General features: G+C 34.7%; 2 protein-coding genes across 5 annotated transcripts; both read left to right on the forward strand.

The window, feature by feature from the left end:
* The first annotated feature begins 1,509 nt into the window (after positions 1-1,509).
* On the forward strand, positions 1,510-11,540 carry LOC102609768 (uncharacterized). Of its 4 annotated transcripts, none has more exons than XM_006480892.4 (18): positions 1,510-1,869; positions 2,196-2,441; positions 2,891-3,029; positions 3,662-3,837; positions 3,979-4,062; positions 4,135-4,197; positions 4,303-4,434; positions 4,528-4,728; positions 5,584-5,697; positions 5,963-6,012; positions 7,127-7,289; positions 7,397-7,534; positions 8,737-8,859; positions 8,941-9,039; positions 9,337-9,426; positions 9,504-9,588; positions 10,686-10,813; positions 10,916-11,540. In XM_006480892.4, exons 2-18 carry the CDS (start codon positions 2,316-2,318, stop codon positions 11,057-11,059), a joined length of 2,055 nt encoding a protein of 684 aa, XP_006480955.1. In that variant the 5' UTR covers positions 1,510-1,869; positions 2,196-2,315; the 3' UTR covers positions 11,060-11,540. The 4 variants fall into 4 exon arrangements, with proteins under 4 accessions (XP_006480955.1, XP_006480954.1, XP_006480956.1 ...); XM_006480891.4 differs by having other exon boundaries at positions 2,221-2,441; XM_006480893.4 differs by having other exon boundaries at positions 2,221-2,441; positions 3,662-3,816.
* A 560-nt stretch (positions 11,541-12,100) lies between these two features.
* Positions 12,101-18,723, forward strand: LOC102610496 (protein DEFECTIVE IN EXINE FORMATION 1). Its single transcript, XM_006480894.4, has 13 exons — positions 12,101-12,617; positions 12,711-12,821; positions 12,924-13,006; positions 13,112-13,229; positions 13,344-13,510; positions 13,952-14,490; positions 14,601-14,671; positions 14,922-15,178; positions 15,921-16,102; positions 16,954-17,237; positions 17,347-17,464; positions 17,553-17,735; positions 17,852-18,723. Exons 1-13 carry the CDS (start codon positions 12,475-12,477, stop codon positions 18,167-18,169), a joined length of 2,574 nt encoding a protein of 857 aa, XP_006480957.1. The 5' UTR covers positions 12,101-12,474; the 3' UTR covers positions 18,170-18,723.
* Positions 18,724-19,505: the final 782 nt, after the last annotated feature.

The raw sequence follows: 19,505 nt of genomic DNA on the forward strand, positions 1-19,505 counted from the left end.
ATATCGTGTTACCAACTGTAAAGTGGGTGAATTTTTTTTTTTTTGAACGCAAGTGGGCGAAATTACCTAACAAATTAATCATATACATTTTATTTATCAAGGTTATTGTAATTTTTATTAAATTATCAAATCTTTCATTATAGTTCATATGTAATTTTTTTTACTATTGGCCTAACACTAATTTAATCATCTTTTCACCTATGTGAGTAGAGTTCAAACCAAATAATAAGTTTGTACTTATAATACTTTTTTAAATTGTATAATAAGTTTCGTTAATAGTTTAATTCAAGTATTAATTCATAATGCTCGCCAACTCTCTCTCAAGATCTGTTAAAAGTTTCGATGTATATTCATAAAACAATTAAACAAAAGAATGAATAATGTTGGGAATTTAAATATGGGGGATTGCCACTTTCCCCCTATAGTAATCAACATATACCATTTACTCCCCTATTGTTTTCATAATGGCCAAAAAATCCTATGACAACATAAGTTTACAATATTACCGTTATTTTTAGCTATTCTTTTATTTACATTTATTATAAATTAAATAAATTACATGAATAGAAACTAAATAAAAAAATTAAGTATTAAAAATAAGAAATATATGTTTTGATATGAGCAAAAAAATTAATAATAATTTTTTTTCTTGTAATTATTTATTTTGTGAACATTTTCTTGTAATAAACATTTTTTAATATTTTAAAATTAAATGTAAAAAGTATAGGTAAAATATTTTATTATTTATCTTATAATAAATTTTTATTTGTCATTTAAGTTTTCTTATAATAATTTTTTTATCATTTTATAATAATTTTCTTATACATTTTTTATAAGAAAAATTTCACAAAATAAATAAGTACAAGAAAAAAAATCTATTATTAATTTTTTTGCTCATATCAAAACATATATTTCTTATTTTTAATGTTTAATTTTTTATTTAATTTTTATTCACGTGATTTATTTAATTTATACTAAATATAAATAAAAGAGTAGTTGAAAATAAGGGTAATAATGTAAACTTATGTTGTCAGGGGATTTTTGGCCATTATAAAAGCAGTAAAGGAAAAAATGGTATATGTTGATTACCATAGGGGGGAAAGTGGCAACCTCCCTTTAAATATTTAATTTTTAATTTGTAACTTAATTAATGTGGCATCCATTCATTGGAGAATACAATAATAATTTAATTAGATTATAAAATTAATCATCTAATAGATGAGCTACACATGTAATTAATATCCATCATTATAAAAGAATAAATATAACCCACTTATTTACCCTTTGAGTAATCTCTATAAAAAATTGTCTATTTTGTTAGAAAATCTGAAAATATGTTTATTAAAAATAAAATTAAAACTCAAGAGTCTTTTTCAAGTCAATTATTAAATGACCATAATGTCCTCGTAATTTGGCCTTTTTAAGATTTAAGATATCATCACCGCGCCGTGGGTAATTTCCCATTTATAAATAACACGGAGTTATATTTATTAACTGACCTCCGTTCCCCTTTCATTAAACAAATTACAAATCACAAATCGTGAAATTGCCTCCTGTTCTCTCTCGTGCTCTCTCTCTCTCTCCCTCTCTCTCTCCCTCCCCCTCTCTCGTGACATGGATTAATCAATTCACTTTTACTACTCTCTCTCTCTCGCTCTCTTTCTCTCTCTAGGGTTTCGAAAGAGAACTTTCAGTTTCGATAATTGAAAGTGTCTGCAAAAGAAAAAAAGTTTTAAAATTCGTAAAAATCGTTTTAAAAGTTTTAGTTTCGCTCGTAATTACTTGATCGCGAGAATCCTCAATTTCTCGCCGGTTCAAGAGTCGGCTTCTATCTGCTGCATCGCAGTGCACTGTTGTTCATTCGACTGGGTGAGTTGGTAGTCTTTTATTATTTGTTAGGTTTTGGCTCTTCGTATTTGTTTCCTTTAAAAATGATGCGTTTTGTTACTTAATTAATTAGAATTTTTTGGTTAATTAGGGTTGTAGGCGTTGATTTAGTTAAAATGATAATAGTGTTTGTGAACGCATGAGAAATCGAGACGAGTGAATTTTGAATTTTTCCTAAAATTGTTTTGGATGTTTTGTTGAAAAGTAAAGTTATTGGTCGAATCAAGAATTGTACTGAGTTTGGTCGATGGTTTTATGACTTTGTGCTTTTAATTGATGTAAATAAGTCTGTTTTTGTTGCTCACTAGGATTTAAATTGTGCTCTGGGCACAGGTGGGTACGAGTTCAAACTTTTACTGATATTGTGAAGGTAGCCTTATGGGCGTTTGAGACTTTCATGTCGGTGAATGATACTGAGTGGATGTTGAATGATTGGTGCCATGGATTTAAATGCTTCACCGTTACCTGAAGAAGATGAGGATACTTTTGAAGGACATATAGAAGAATATGCTGCACAAGAACGAATAGAATCTGGAGCTGAGATTTTGCGCAGGGTACTTCTATCTTTCTCTTTTATTTATTTATTTATTTTTTCTCTTTAATATATTATTCATTTTGTCCTCTGATATACTATACATGATAGCTAGAGGGATTTCAAACTGTCCTTGATCTTTCAGTAAATTATACAAGTTGTGTGAAACTTGCTAGATTTTGATCCCTTGCGGGTTTGGCATAATGCCTCGAATGCCAGTTCAAGTGATCTGTTTAGGGTGGTCAATATGTAGGTGATTTCTGTTATTATGTGCAAGGTTTAAGATGACCATTTGGTCTCTGTATCCATCTCTCTTCTTCTTCTTCCATTTTCCCCCCTCTTTAGGTGAGAGAAGGAAGATGACTATCTGTTATTGAGCGAAGTTATTAGTTACCATTTTTCGTTTCCGTAGTTTTCTACTCTTTTTGTTGATGTCTGTTCACGGTTAGAGATTTTGTTTGCTTGTGTCAGGAGCGTGAAGAAAGAAGAAGGCGTTTGAAAAGAGATCGACCTGATGACAGACCTGTGCATGCATATCAGCCGGCCATGCATGATCAATATTATCAAAATAAAAACTACAAGTCCTATGACAGAAATAAGCTCCCCCCTGGTACTTTTCTATTTACTGAGTCAGGTTCTAGTTTATGTCATTTTTATGTTGTCTCTATCAGCAATTAATTTCTGTATCTTGTATGTCCCATTACAATAATTTGAACTCCTTTTAAAAGAGTTATCTTGATTGTTTTAAGAGTTTACTGGTTCTATTTGGCTGAGTGGTGAGATACTGCAGGGATCTTGCTCCCCTCTCACCAATTTGGGTTTGGTAAATATGTTTCATCAGAATATAAGTGGGGAAAGATATATCCCTAAAATAGAAATATAAATTTGTATTGTGCTGTAAAAGAAGTGATCTAGGTTGGTCTTGGTTGACCCTTGATTGTAAATGTCATTAGATTGTAACACATAAAAAAAAGAAGGGGAGATTATACAGGTTTTTGTTTAGTAGGATTCAATTTGACCATCATTTTTTTACATTTTCCGGTCAGGCTACTTTATTATTTTGGAGAGTCATGAAATAAATGAGGAACTTAATACCTTATAAGACCCTTAATTGAGGGATCGAGTGACTGGTCCATGGTATTAACTTTTCCTAATATTCTTTATGGAGAGAGTGTAATTTTAATTACAGATTTATATTCTTGATTTTTTCTAGGTTCAAATCATTTTGTTCTTCCCTTGTAGGTTGGTTGGACTGCCCTCCATTTGGTCAAGAAATTGGTGGTTGTATAATCCCTTCAAAGGTTCCGCTTAGTGAATTCTTCAATGATTGTATTCCTCCTGGAAAAAGATACTCGTTTAAACAAGTTATTCACCAGCTAAGAGTTTTGGGAAGAAAGGTAAATGAAGTCAATAAAAATGTGAGAAAGCTCTTTTCTGCCTTGAAACATCAGCATTTTTTTTCTCTGTGGTATGCTATAAATGCATCTAATCATGATCGTGCACCTTTTGGCTGGACAACTGGTTTATGAGAATTATCTTCCTGTTTCTCTTTCTCCCAGCTTGGTTTGGTGATTGATTTGACAAATACAACACGTTATTACCCAACATCAGATTTGAAGAAAGAGGGCATTAAGCATGTTAAGGTGAGTATCCTTCTTTTCTCTTTATGGTGATTGAACAATTCCATATTTTGAAACTTTTTATTTGTGTTCTAGATTCAATGCAAGGGCCGAGATGCTGTACCTGATAATGCTTCTGTAAATAACTTCGTATATGAGGTTTGTTCTTTACCTTTTCTATGCTGCGTCAGTTTAGCACATTGAATTTGCTGTGTTCAGCAGGCTAAAGCTTCTTATGATGCTTTATGTAACCAATTTTTCCAGGTTACCCAGTTCCTGTCACGACAGAAACACTCAAAGAAGTATATTCTTGTTCACTGTACACATGGACATAATCGAACAGGATACATGATTGTTCACTTTCTTATGCGTTCACAGTCAATGTCTGTTGCTCAGGTTAGTTTTGTGATTGTTGTTTAGAGTTTTTCAAATAGTTTCAATTAACAAGTCGTATTAAAATCTGGTTCCTTTGATTTGGCTGGTGTGCAGGCAATAAAAAAGTTTGCTGAAGTACGCCCACCTGGAATCTACAAGAATGACTATATAGAGGCTCTGTACACTTTTTATCATGAGAAGAGGCTTGATTCGACCCCTTGTCCTTCAACTCCAGAGTGGAAAAGAGAACTTGATCTCAATGGTGAAGCTGTACCAGATGATGATGATGACGGAGTTCCAGCTGCTGCTTTGCATGTATGCATACTCTAAGAATATACTTGAGTTTAAATAATTGTCACTTCATTTTTTGGCTACAATAATAGTGTTGATGCAGATCTCTCGATATGTGTGCTTTTGTCCCTAAATACTTGAGTTTAAATAATTGTCACTACATTTATTGGCTACAATAATAGTGTTGATGCAGATTACTTATGTGTGCTTTGTCCCTAAATGTCATTGGAATTATTTCGTATACAAGCTTTGGCTTTTACTTATGACACAATATCACTTCAAATATAGCATATTAAGTTTCCCTAAATTTAGCCACTGTACTCCTCCCTTTGAAGCTACAATCACAAAATGATGAATGTCATCACTGGTTGAAATAGTGAAGATATATAATTTGGCACAATTTAATTTTCCTATCAGATCTATGCTAACAGTGTTGTACGTGGTAGGTGTATGTGTTGTTAATATTTCTATGTTATTTGCCTTTATTGAACTTCCTTTTTCTTCCTCAATTGATGGGAATTCCATTTCTCTTCCATATTTTTTGTTTTGTTTATCACTTCTCAGTGCCGCTTGTCTTCAATGAAATAACTGTGATTGAAATTGTTTTGTGCCCCTCCCCTTGTTCCTTTTTGTGTTAATAGAGACTAAAGGGAAATCAATATAAACTATTTTGTTCTGTGCATTTATTGCACTATGGATATTATCTTGTTAATATTTTTCATGTTGTTGGGGTACTATCAGCCAATTAATCATATGGGACAAAAGGCTTGATGATTAAGTTTTCAATAAATCAATAGAAGTTAGTGCTTTTTTTTTTAAAATTATTTTTCATGTTTGTCAAATGCTTTTAATGATATGTCTTGATTCTTATTATTTCAGGAGAATAATGAGGTAACTATGACAAATGATGATGTTTTGGGGGATGAAATACCTAATGACCAACAAGATGCCTTTCGGCACTTCTGTTACCAGACACTTAAGTTGAATTTTGGGGTAAATTTATACTTTAAATGTGTATACCTGCTGTGATTTGTATGCGTCTTTACATTATTCAAGTGTAGAAGGTTTTAAAGAAGAAATGATTATTCAAATATGCTCCAAGAAAGGGGCATCTGTATAACACTAGAGTATTAACCAAAGAATGGATCACAACTCTTTTTATTTCTTGAAACATTATGTCTATGCTGTATGCTTGTTATGCATTTGGTAGCTATCTGATTTAACTCAAGGTTTACCTGGTTCATTTCTTGCAATCCAGGGAAGAGGGAATATGCAATTTCCAGGGTCACATCCAGTTTCTCTCAACAGGTCCAACTTCTGAATCTTGTTTACTCTAATTAGGTTGCACATTTTCTCTGGGACATCTAAACAGCTGTTCAGATCATTAGAATTGTTGCAGCAAGTTTTATTATCAAAAGAAGAAAAAAGAAAAAAGAAAAAAGGATAAGGAGAACTGTGGGGTGGCTGGGTTGGCAGTGAGGAGTTGGAATATAGTTGTCCTCCTTTCAGCATGCTATTCTATGGAATGTATTAAGCTTATTGGACTTTTAAGAGTGTTCAAAATCCCGTTTTTCCTGATATCATTGTCAAAAAAGGGACTGTCTTGTTCTGTTCAAGTAAAAATAGTCTGTACTAATGGAGTTCTTAATAAACTGCCTCATTTTCTGATTAGTCTCGATTTTTCAAAGTTGCCGCTAGGTCAGGGCAGGAAATAATTTATTTTATTCAATGTTAGTATTAAGGGAAAAAAGGTAAAAAGTAATGCTTAGTAGGGTAGATTCTGGCCATTTCAAAATGTACCCTCCCCTGGATAATAAAGATAGATCTTGGTAGATGATGTTGAGCAAAACTTTATGTCAGACAATATTGGAGATATCTTTCTCCAAAATTTTCCCTGTTTCTTGTGTGCATCATTTTAACAAGGAATATATGATAGGGTGGAGATTTAGAACGAATCCCGAATAGACAGATATTGGCTGGATCGAACATCTGATGTAAATTCCAACTTCACTAACCTTGAGTGAAAAGTGAATATAGTATGAGTGGAATGGAGCCTTTGGATGTGTTTTTGTTGAATTGGATTTCAAGGATTTTTGTGCTTGAGATCCATAGAAGTCGAAAAAAATGTTTCCAATCCTACTCAAATGGATGCTGTTCATATAATTATGCCATCCAATCAGATTCTGGGAGCTAATTTCGTATGATGTGATAATATTTTTCTATCTTCCAAATGCAGAGTAGTTGGAAGAGCATGAGAGCTATTTTTTTTTTTTTTTGTCTCTGTGTGTGTGTTTTTTTTGGTGACGACATAATTTAGTATTTCCATATGCAAGGGAATTGTTTGAAATTTTTGTTCTGAATAACTTTCTTGTTTTTGGTTGCAATCTCTGAATTTTAACTTTTTAACTTCTAATGCATGCAGTGACAACTTACAACTATTACGGCAACGTTATTACTATGCCACGTGGAAAGCTGATGGGACTCGATACATGATGCTTATAACCATGGATGGATGTTATTTGATTGATAGGTGTTTCAATTTTCGAAGGGTCCAGATGAGGTTTCCTTGCAGAAACTCAAATGAAGTATGTAGTTGAATCTCGGCTTGCAGAAAGGTTCTTGGTATTGAAACCCAATTTTGTATAAAATTGGAATAATGACTGTTAATTTGTCATATTTGTTTTGCTTGTAGGGTTTGGGTGAGAAAACTCATCACTTCACATTGCTGGATGGGGAGATGATTATTGACAAATTGCCAGACTCACGAAGGCAGGAGAGAAGATACCTTATCTATGATATGATGGCAATTAACCAAGCGTCTGTCATTGAGGTTGGATTTGGGATAAACCTGTGATAAATTATTTTATGTTCTTTAATTCATGTCATTATTATAATTATATCACTGCAGCAATTGAATTAGTTGTATTGTGACTATATGTTGGTAGTTAGATACTTTGCCATATGTCGGTCAAGCACCAATGTGTCCATAAGCCACTGACAAAAGAGTTTTACCTTGAAAAAATTTACTTTATCCATATTGGATGTTGCTTATCTAACTTTCTGTGCAACATATTTAGCATTAGTAGTCCCTATAGATGAGTTTTCCTCAACTTCTTAGGTGTTATGCCATGTATGGTCAAACCTGATCTAAAAATGTTAGATTTTGAGGTTTCTGAATATAGTTTATTTGAGAAAGCCCGAAACAGCTTCTCCCAAGTACACATTGAAGTAGTCCTCTGTTAGAAAAGTTGACTTGAGCATATGAAGATTTATAATTTATGAAAAGGATGTATGATTAAAAAAGTTCCTTGTTGCTTTGATTTACATGTGTTTAATGGAAAACATTGTAGCATGCTCTTTTTGGCTGAGATATGGAGCCAATATGTGCTACTGGTGATGCTTTCAAATCAGGCAAATGAACTGGGGGAGTTCAATGAAACCGGCTTATTTTGGGGAAAAAGTGGTTTAGAAACTGCAATTATATTTTTCTTGTTCAAACTAGCTTAATAGGGTTGTTAATAATGTATATTAAATGCTGATAATATCTCATTGTGATCGCAATCTATTTACAAAATTTATTAAGAGGTTGATGGCTCCACTAACAAATCAAATATATGAGAATATGTAGGGAGGAATCAGGTTCCTAAATAATTTTACTGCTGTAATTCATATTGTTAATGACAAAAAAAACATATAGAATGTGGTTGATGTTTTTCGCTGGATTGTAAGAGGGATTAACAGTACATGCATAATAACTTACGTTTGCTTCTGGTATTCATCGACTCCTAGAGGATGTGGTAATTGTGTTCTGTGAATTCTAAAATAGCACATCAATATTTACATTTCCTTTGTATTGTACGAAAAAATTGTTTGGACTGTTATTTTACTGTTAGATTCATATGTGGATGTGTTTAAGGTGTTCCTTTTAGTAGTATTCCGTGTACTTGTCTTTATTTCTTTGGTTTGTCACAAAGATATAAATAATTAATAGTTTGTACTAACAATAAAGTCTGGTTATCAAATGTGGGCCAGCGGCCTTTCTATGAACGGTGGAAGATGCTTGAGAAAGAAGTCATTGAACCACGGAATTATGAGCGCCACAATATTTACCAGAGTAGGAACCCTTACTACAGATATGATCTGGAACCATTTAGGGTATGTATTGAGAAGCATCATTCCTCCTGCCTTTCCTTCCCCAACTGCTTTTGGTTATTGATTGTTTAAATAATTTATCAGGTTAGGAGGAAAGATTTTTGGTTGCTCTCCACTGTTAACAAGCTGTTAAAGGAGTTTATTCCAAAGCTTTCGCATGATGCTGATGGTCTTGTTTTCCAGGTAATTGAGGATCATAAACTACATTTGCAAAGTGTAATTTAACAACATTTTTTGATGGTTTTATTAGCACAATATAGGCCTCTGATTCTGCTTCTTCCACCCAAGAAATTTTTACACTGCACTGTGTTTTCCTTGTGCTGTGAAATCGATTATTTAATTGCATTTTAGTGACTATTCTTTAAAAATTTGCCACTTTTAAGTGAAGTTAAGAGAGTTTTTTTTTGGGAGGAAAAAAGTGAAGCTGAGAGTTAAATGTTAGGTTGTAAAATGTGATTATTAGTGATTACTATGTGGCAGGGCTGGGATGATCCTTACGTTCCTCGAACACATGAAGGCCTTTTGAAGTGGAAATATGCTAGAATGAACTCGGTTGACTTTCTATTTGAGGTAATGCTATTATATTTACTTCGAGTATGAAAAACTCCTCAACATCTGATTCTAATATAGAAGGTATATGCTGACAGGTGACTGATGATGATCGACAGCTACTTTATGTATTTGAACGTGGAAAGAAGAAGCTGATGGAAGGGAGTTCAGTTGAATTTACAGGTTCATTTTCCTCACAGCTAACTAGTTTTTTGAAGCAAACCCATGCCCGTCGGATTATTATTTTGGATGCCAAAATTTGTCTTCTATATTCGGAGTCCCAGCCATGACGCCTATAATGGCATAAAGCCAAAGATGGATCCACTTGTGATGTTAAATGGAGCTCCTATTCAATTTTAACTGCATACATAAATAGTTTTATCTTTTTTTCTCCCCCTATTTCCAAATTTTTTTTTGGGGAGTATTTCTGGGTGTTATGGTGGTAAATTCTATGCTTGTTGGGCTTGCTGGTGTACATTGGCCTTATCATGTTCTCGTATTGCTTAGCTGTTGCCCATGATATTATGGAATAAAGATGAATCATGATTGTATATTTGGCTGGTTATGGATATGCTTTTGCTGGATTTCTACTTCATGGTTGCCCTGCTTACTATGTGGGGTAAAGAAGTCCTGAAATGGCATTTCTCAGTTGTGCAAGTTTTGTTGGGACTTCATTCTGCTGCTATGTTTGACATGTGGCACCAGATTGGTCAGGAATTGATTTTTTGTCTATTGGATTTTCCTAGTAGAATTTTTTCAACATTTTTATTTTGTAGTACTTGCATTTGCATGCAATATGATGGCATTTTCTGCTTATGATGACGATCAGCAATCTAGAGTCCTGTCTGTCTCTGCCATGTGGCAAATATCTTCAATTGGAGGAATTCATATCCTGCAGAGGTTTAATTGCTTATCATGGAAAAATAAATAAATATATAAACAAAAGCTTGTCATTTGGCTTGGTCTGATTATCTTTCAAAATGCCAATAGTAGTTGGAGTATCCGTGTATTAAGTTGCTGTCTGTCCTGGATGTTATGAAAGTAGGTCAATTGCAGTTTGATAGTCATAGAGATTTCGTCTGTTTGTGTGGCATACAGATTGTCATCATCTTCCAAATTCTGGTAGACACAGACAATTTCAACCTTGGGATTGCAATTATATTATGTCCATTTTCATGTGTCTTTTACATCATGGTTCAGTACTTTGTTTACATGCCTATGATAATTGTTCATTCGTTATCCCTTGTTTTGAAATGGCTAAGGCTTGAAAATACTTGCAGATAGAGAACCGTCTTTTTACTCGGGAAAGATTATTGAGTGTACTTGGGATCCAGACGTACAGTTATGGAAATGTATGCGGATCAGGACTGATAAATCAACCCCGAATGATATCAATACCTACAGAAAGGTCCATCTCTTCACCTATTCTGTCATATATAACTCTATTCTTTTTTTAATTATTTAGCCTTAGTGGAATAATAAAAGGTGCTTTTTACTTGTGAAAACACAGGTGATGCGAAGCATAAGGGACAACATCACTGAGGAGGTCTTGTTGAACGAGATACAGGAGATCATTCGCCTGCCAATGTATGCTGATAGAATTCGAAATGACAGCAAAGCACACTTACATACAAGTTCAGCACGAAGGAGGTGATGGGATAAGAAGTGTTGAGTCCTGGATTACCGACATACTTTCCAGGATTACCTTAGTAGAAGAGCCCAAAGACTAAAGTGGGACTATGGAGTACCCTTTCTGATGCATGCCTGCATTTGCTATTGCAGGTTTTGGTTGGTTGAAAAAAGCTGGGGCATTTACATCGTCTACCTAGGGGTCAATGAGATATTTAGATATTTTGTAATTAGACAGTCTTTTTTTCTTTTTTTTTTTCTCATATTGTAATGTGTGCTAAGCTGGTGACTTGTATGATCCAGTGGGGTACACTTGAATAGTTATCATATCAGAATTATTTTCCTGATAGTTGTCCAAAATCAAGAGAAATAGGATTAGGATCTCAGTATGTATATTATTAGTGTTTATTTCTGCCCCTTTTATCCTATTCTAATTTAGTGACTGCTAAGTTGGTTTTAAGAGGTAGTCATATTTTTTTCTTTTAAATAAATTTCTATTATGTGGATTTGCTTTTCCTCATTTCTGTGGATATTACTCAGGTATGTATGTGTTAGCTGAAAAGACATACTAGTTGTAGCTCTTAATTCCCTTATCTATTCTTCTCCGAGCAACCGGATTTTAGGGGGAAAAAAGGAAGGAAACAAATTGTATTTTTGGAGAAGGCTAGTATTAGGTATTGCAAGTGTGGTTAAGTTAAAAATTTGTTGATGACTTTATGTATCGATAAATTTATCGAATCTGAATCATTAGGAAGTTGGTGACGGACAATTTGTGCGCCCGTGATAGTATCTAAAGACGTGCGCCTGGTCTGAGCATTCCCGGTTCTTCGGTATCGGAAAACATTCTTGGATGAGCTCTGAATTTTATGCTCAACTAATTAATAACGAATGGGGGATAGCATTAATCATTTTTATATTTAAACGCAAAAATTCAGTAATTGATTAAATTCGAAAATTGCATTAATTTAGTTAATTAGCCTTTTTTTTTAATTGTCTTAATAATTTTTATTATGGTATTTTTAATTGTTAACACAGAGCAAATGCTACAAAAACGCTCTTAAAAAATATTTTGCAGTCGCGACAAGATTGGATTAGTCTTGGCTTTATTCCTGTCGCCGGTCGCGGGATCGAGCGCTGGTGAGTAGTGACGCATTAGTGCTCAAAACCCTCAATAACAATTTGCAATAGAAAACAAAACCCTAATTTTCCAAGTTCCCAATTCCAACTGTCATCAATGTCGTTGAATTCCCCAATTTCAATACTTGTACATCCATCTTCTTCATATCGCCTTCACAAAGAGATCAATTAAATATATTTTTGACCAACAGATCTTCGGTGCCGTCTTTAGTCACTTCCAATTACAATAAAATCACCACATATTTCAAACCCAAATAAATTCAAATTAAAATTTTAGTTGTTAGCAATTTTCAAGGGTAACATATGAAATCCTCAACAACGTCAGCGAACTGTGTTCTTTTAATTTGTTTTTTGCTCTTCAATTCCGCTCGTGGCGGTGACAACTCCGAGCAAAATAAATTTCGCCAGCGAGAGGCTACCGACGATCAGCTTGGTTTGCCTCAAATGTGAGTTCATAAATTTTTAATTTCTTTTTTTTTTTGGGATTTATTTGTGAAATTGCGAATTTATGATTTTGTTTTTGTTTTTGTATTTGTTAGAGATGAGGATGCGTTGGTGAATACGCAGTGCCCTAAAAATTTAGAGCTTAGATGGCAAACTGAAGTCAGCTCTAGCATCTACGCCACTCCTTTGATTGCTGACATCAACAGGTATTAAAATGAACTGCATCCGTAACCTAATCAGCTGATTATGGAATGATTTTGTATTGTTTTCAGTTTGGCTTTTTTTTATCTGCTAAATTTTTATTTTAGTGATGGGAAGCTTGATATAGTGGTTCCTTCGTTTTTGCACTACCTAGAGGTTCTAGAAGGTTCTGATGGCGACAAAATGCCGGGTATAATTCCTTTTTATGTTCTTTTCTGCTTGTATACGTTGCTTTTGCACCTGCAGTAAAATAAAATGTAATCCTTATAACAACCGGTTGCCGTAATGTTGTTAGGTTGGCCTGCTTTTCATCAATCATCTGTGCATTCTAGCCCTCTCTTATATGACATTGATAAAGATGGTGTTAGAGAAATCGCACTAGCTACTTATAATGGTGAAGTTCTATTTTTTAGGTAATTCTATCTTTTTGGTATGGTAATTGAGATTATTTTGTATGTTGATTAATGTGGTTCTCAGTTGCCAAGATGCTCAGACTTATACCAATTAAATTTATATTTACTGTTTAGGGTGTCGGGATACATGATGACGGATAAATTGGAGATACCTCGTAGGAAAGTTCGTAAAGATTGGTATGTGGGTTTGCATTCTGATCCAGTGGATCGCTCACATCCAGATGTCCATGACGATCTAATTGTTCAGGAGTCAGAGGCTGCTCGTATGAAATCAATGCTTGGTAAGTTACTTCTAATTGTTCAATTTGGAGTTGTTCTTGGTACTTTCTGGCACATTGTAACGTTATGTTCTTCTACTTGTTAACTAAAGCAAATTCACAATCAGCCTGAGTTTATCGTATTTCTTGATGTGTTTTTGAGATCGCTCGCTGCTTGATTGTTCCTTGCAATATAGTTTCTGGCATACTAGAAAATACTATGATATGGATCCCCCCCCCCCCCCCCCTCCTCTTTTCCCTTCAGATTTTGTATAAGTAGCGATTTGGATCTGTTTCCACCTCTTTGAGTCCTATGTTGTTAATTATGAGCTGATTTTATTTATGTAAATTATTTTTTCTGGACCTAGTGTTCTTATCTTCATAATCAGTCTTGATTTCTTCTATGGAATTTTTTACTTGAAAGAGGGTTGATTCTAACTTGGCTTATGTTGGTAATTATTGTAGAAACGAAGAAGAGTACCCCTGAAACAAATGCAACAGTGACGACATCAACAGAAAGTAATCCTGCTCCAGCAACTGTATCTAATCCGGATGTAAAGAAAGTGAATGAGAGTCTGGTAAATGTATCTAATCCTAGTGAAGAAAGGAAAGTGAATGAAAGTCACACAGAAATGAACATTAAGCTTCCCATGAGTGTGGATAATTCTTCCACGACTACTGTATCAGGTGGAACTAATAGTTCAGAGAATGGAACTAACACTGGGAGACGTCTTCTGGAAGATAACAACTCAAAAGGGTCACAGGAAGGCAATGATAAAGAGGATGTTCCCGTTGCAACTGCGGAAAATGATCAAGCATTGGATGAAAATGCAGATTCATCTTTTGAGTTATTCCGTGACACTGATGAGCTGGCTGATGAGTATAATTATGACTATGATGATTATGTGGATGATGCCATGTGGGGAGATGAGGAATGGACTGAAGAACAACATGAGAAAATAGAGGATTATGTGAATGTTGACTCTCATATATTGAGCACTCCTGTGAGTGATCTTCAGTAAATACAAGGCTGTTTTAATGTCTGAACACCTTGACAGATGAAGCTGAGATATTATTTTGGCACTGATGAAATATAGTTTTCTCATTTACACAGGTCATAGCGGACATTGATAATGATGGTGTCTCAGAAATGATTATTGCTGTTTCTTACTTCTTTGATCACGAGTAAGTTTTATTTATGGCTTTTCAAAACTTTCTATTCCAGTTTCCTGTTTTCTTAAATATTAAAATTCAGATTACAATTTGAAAGTTATCCATTTCTTGTGAACTGGAGATATACCATTGTATCTCAAATTAGAAATCAGTCATCATCATACACTCATGTTACCTTTTGCACTTAAGTTTGCTAGCTCAAAGCATTCCTGGTGCTTTATATGAACCGATCTGAAATTTTAGACACCTTATGAGTTGGCAGGTACTATGACAACCCGGAGCATTTGAAGGAGCTGGGTGGTATTGATATAGGGAAATATGTTGCTGGTGCCATTGTTGTTTTCAATCTTGATACAAAGCAAGTTAAGTGGACTACAGATCTAGATTTAAGTACAGATAATGCAAGTTTCCGTGCATATATATATTCTTCTCCAACTGTCGTGGATTTGGATGGTGATGGCAATCTTGACATACTTGTTGGGACCTCTTTTGGGTTGTTTTATGTCTTGGATCATCATGGTAATGTCCTAAGATTGGTTATTATTGTTTATTTTTTCTGAAAATGTCTGTTTGGAACATATTTTAATATATTTTTCCTACCTGGGCACGTCGGTAACTAATTTGAATTGTACCATAATCTAGTAAGTGTGGAAATTGCTAAAACCTTTGAAACTGTAGGAATTGACGGTGACAACTTTCAAGATGACATCCAGTTTGGATATTGATCCCTGTTCTCATCCTTTCCCTAAAGGATATTAGTTTGATGTTAAATGCCTTTGCATATGTGTCATATCTCGCAAAGAAGTTAAGTCATTGCCAGCACATTGTACACTTTCTTCAAGGGTGACTGTGAGTGGTGACTTTAAATGATTACACTTTACTCTATTTGGGACCTCTATTTCATATTGTAGAGACATTTCTGGTTTCTCACTAAAATATTATGCTTGTGTATTTGTCAATTTCCTTTGAGCTTCAATGTCTGGTCAATCTTTTGTTCAATTGATTTGCACAAAATTTAAGAGGATCAATCAAAACGGCTATCATGACATATCTAAAAATTATGCTTTGAAGGTCTGTTAAAGAAAAAACAGCTACAATGATGGGGGATCTAATGATGCATGTTTTCATTAATTAAAGGTGTTTATGCCAGGATCAAAGTTTTAATTTTTTTCGTTCTTGTTCGAACTAATTTTTAATGTATCAGCAACTTAGTGTCAATATCAGTTAGTATCTGAGAAATTAATTGTTTCTTTATTGCTAGGCAAAATTAGAGAAAAGTTTCCTCTGGAACTGGCAGAAATTCAAGGTGCTGTAGTTGCAGCTGATATCAATGATGATGGAAAAATTGAACTAGTGACCACTGACACACATGGAAATGTTGCTGCATGGACTGCAGAAGGAAAGGGAATATGGGAGCAGCATCTGAAGAGTCTTGTTACACAGGTTTGTTGCTGTGTCAATCACCTTACGGTGGAATGATTTATATTAAAAGCCAAATTGTTACCACAGGTGCATGGGGCAGATTCTTGTTTGTGTGCCTCAATTTTACTGAGATCTAATGATTTTTTCCAAGTACCAACTGTAATTGTCTACTTAAGACTATATTGATGCGAATATGGCATAATGGCTTGTGGACTATTCCTGTAGAAAATGTACCTTATGTACATGTCTGCCAAAGAATTTGTGTAGGTGTTTAATACAGCGTTTTATAGCTTAAAAATGATAACTGTTTATGAAGCTGTTTTAGGCTTTTGTCTTTGCATAAGATTAAGAAATTATTACAATGGCAAAGAGAGTAGCATTCAGTAAACGGAATAGTTACATTGATAAAGAGAATAGCATAACTAAACACTGTCAATATTGAAGTTTGTATTCTTTGTATTGAAATGTTTCGGTGCTTATTTTTTAAAATTAGTTTTGTAATTGTCTGAAAATGACGGTTTTAATCCTCTTTGTCTATATCATTAGTTGTTATCAGAAAGTGGTAACTGTTGATTTTTTTTTAAAAAAAGCATTTCTTACTCCCAAAATAACAACAAATACAAGTGTCTTTTTTGCCCTTAAAAAATTGCTGGACCAGTGTTATCATTCACTATTGTATAAGATTGTATTAGTTGGTCGTACGGCTAACTAAGTGATTTTTTTTTGCTGTTTATTTATCTGGTGACTCGGTAGAAATATGATTCTGCATGGTCATTTCCTTTGAGGGACACTTGAGTTATGATTGTTACTCTCATCTTGGAAAGCTGTAAAATTGTGTAAAGATACAGTTATCTGACACATCTTGTTATCAGGGTCCCTCAATAGGTGATGTTGATGGGGATGGCCATTCTGATGTTGTGGTTCCAACACTATCGGGGAACATTTACGTTCTTAGTGGCAAGGATGGCAGTAAAGTCCGTCCTTATCCTTATAGAACTCATGGAAGGGTGATGAATCAAGTTCTTCTTGTTGATTTAACTAAACGCGGGGAGAAAAGCAAGGGACTCACAATTGTTACAACATCTTTTGATGGCTATTTGTACCTTATAGATGGCCCAACATCATGTGCTGATGTAGTCGACATTGGCGAAACTTCGTAAGTATTATCTTGTTCAGTGCCATAAATCTTTTTTCCCCAGCCTCCAAACACATCTACTCTCTTCTTCTTCCAAAATTTGACTTAAATGTGAGTCTCCTCATGACAGATATAGCATGGTCTTAGCTGACAATGTTGACGGTGGAGATGATCTTGATCTTATTGTTACCACAATGAACGGCAATGTTTTTTGCTTCTCAACTCCTGCTCCACACCATCCCCTCAAGGCAGGATAAATTTGAACCTTGGTTTGTAGAATATTCATTATAGATTTATCGAGCAATCTATATATTATTTGCATGTTATTGTTTCCAGGCATGGAGATCAATTAACCAAGGAAGAAACAATGTTGCAATCCGTTACAACCGTGCAGGAATCTATGTCACACATCCATCAAGAGCTTTCCGTGATGAGGAAGGCAGAAACTTCTGGGTGGAGATTGAGATTGTAGATGAATATAGATTCCCATCTGGGTCCCAAGCTCCATATAATGTCACTGTAAGTTGCTTTTAGAGTTTTAGTCCATCAAACTGTTGTTTCCCACAGCTATTCAGATCCTAAGTCCAGATTTCAATCTCCTGAAAGCAATTTTAATATTTTGTTCAAACTTGCAGACAACATTGTTGGTCCCCGGCAATTACCAAGGTGAGAGGAGGATTAAGCAAAGCCAAATCTTTGCACGTCGTGGAAAATATAGAATCAAATTGCCGACAGTCGGGGTAAGGACGACAGGGACTGTTTTGGTGGAGATGGTTGACAAGAACGGACTTTATTTCTCAGACGAATTCTCGCTTACATTCCATATGTATTACTATAAACTACTAAAGTGGCTCCTAGTCCTCCCGATGCTCGGGATGTTTGGTGTGCTTGTCATCCTTCGTCCACAGGAAGCCATGCCTTTGCCATCATTTTCACGGAACACAGACCTGTGATGAGATCATCCTGTATTAGACCTGACATGCCAATGCTGTCAAGACCTGAACCGATATTTCCACCTTAATGAAGGTTAGATTGAGGTACCAACGGATTGAAAATCAGATCCTCTAGTGACATTTTCTCCGGAAAAGCAATCGTGTGATAGACTGTCTAGGAAGCACTGGCTCAATAGGATTGATTTTTGGACCAAGAAAGTCGGGACTTGTAACATAGATAAATTTGAGTCCTCTAAATTCATTTCATAGTTTCAGTGATTGTCAAAAGAGGAAATATATATTTTTGTCAATTATTAGAAAGCCATTAAACATGTCTCCCACAGGGCCAATACTTTTACAAACTTTGCTTTTCCAGTGTCTTTTTCTCTCTACGCAATATTTATTGGTAATGATACTTGCAGCTTTTCTCAGAAACTGTAACTGATTTTCATCTTTCTTTCTTGGTTGTTCGGAGTTATTGCTAGAAACGAACCTTTTATTATGAGAACCCTTAAACCCTTTGTAATTGTGATTGGAAATTGGAATCCTAACGCATCCTGGATAAATTTAATTCAGGTTTCTGTTTCATGAGCTTAAATGCTCTCTGCTATGTTTGATAGTTTTATGTCACCTGCTCTTATGTCACATGCTGCTTTTCCAAAGTAAAACGTCAAATATAACAATGCCGAACGTCAACGTTATTATCTTTTATAGCTTAGTGACATAGTTTTGGGCAATCAATTCGTGAAAAATGCAACTACTACTTTTCAAGGTGGGATCCGACAAATAACTTGCCAGAAAAACAACGTTCATGGGCATTCATCAGTTTCAGAAACTTCTCTGGGAAAACTCATTTCAAAATTTGGCCGCAAACTTCTAATTACAAAGAAAATACTTACCAGTCCATCAAGACCAAAGTTCATACTAATGGAACAACTAACAGAGAGAGATTCATGTTTCTTGGGGGTAAAAAAAGTTGTAGTCTCTATGTAATTCTCACTAAACTGACAATAAAGAGCTTTTGTGCCTCTAAATCAGCATATGAATTATACCTTGCCCAAGAACCATTCACATTTCTTCACCCAAAAGGCATTCTTAAAATGCAACCAAATGTTATACTATGACTTCAACTTGGTAGGAGCTGCTATGAATTACTGCAACAGCGGACAAAATTCAAGTGTGCCACAAAAGTCTGAATGCTTACACCACTAACCCTGACAAAATCACCATGTACACTCAAGTGTCTACAACCGCCAATCTGGAATATTTTTCTTTAGTTGATACTTGATAGCATAACACCAATCAGACACTCAATAGCAAGAATCCTTGTAGATAGTCTCCAAATTTTCAGGCCTAA

This window comes from Citrus sinensis, chromosome 6 (genome assembly GCF_022201045.2).
Source record: "Citrus sinensis cultivar Valencia sweet orange chromosome 6, DVS_A1.0, whole genome shotgun sequence".
Taxonomy (NCBI): Eukaryota; Viridiplantae; Streptophyta; class Magnoliopsida; order Sapindales; family Rutaceae; genus Citrus; species Citrus sinensis.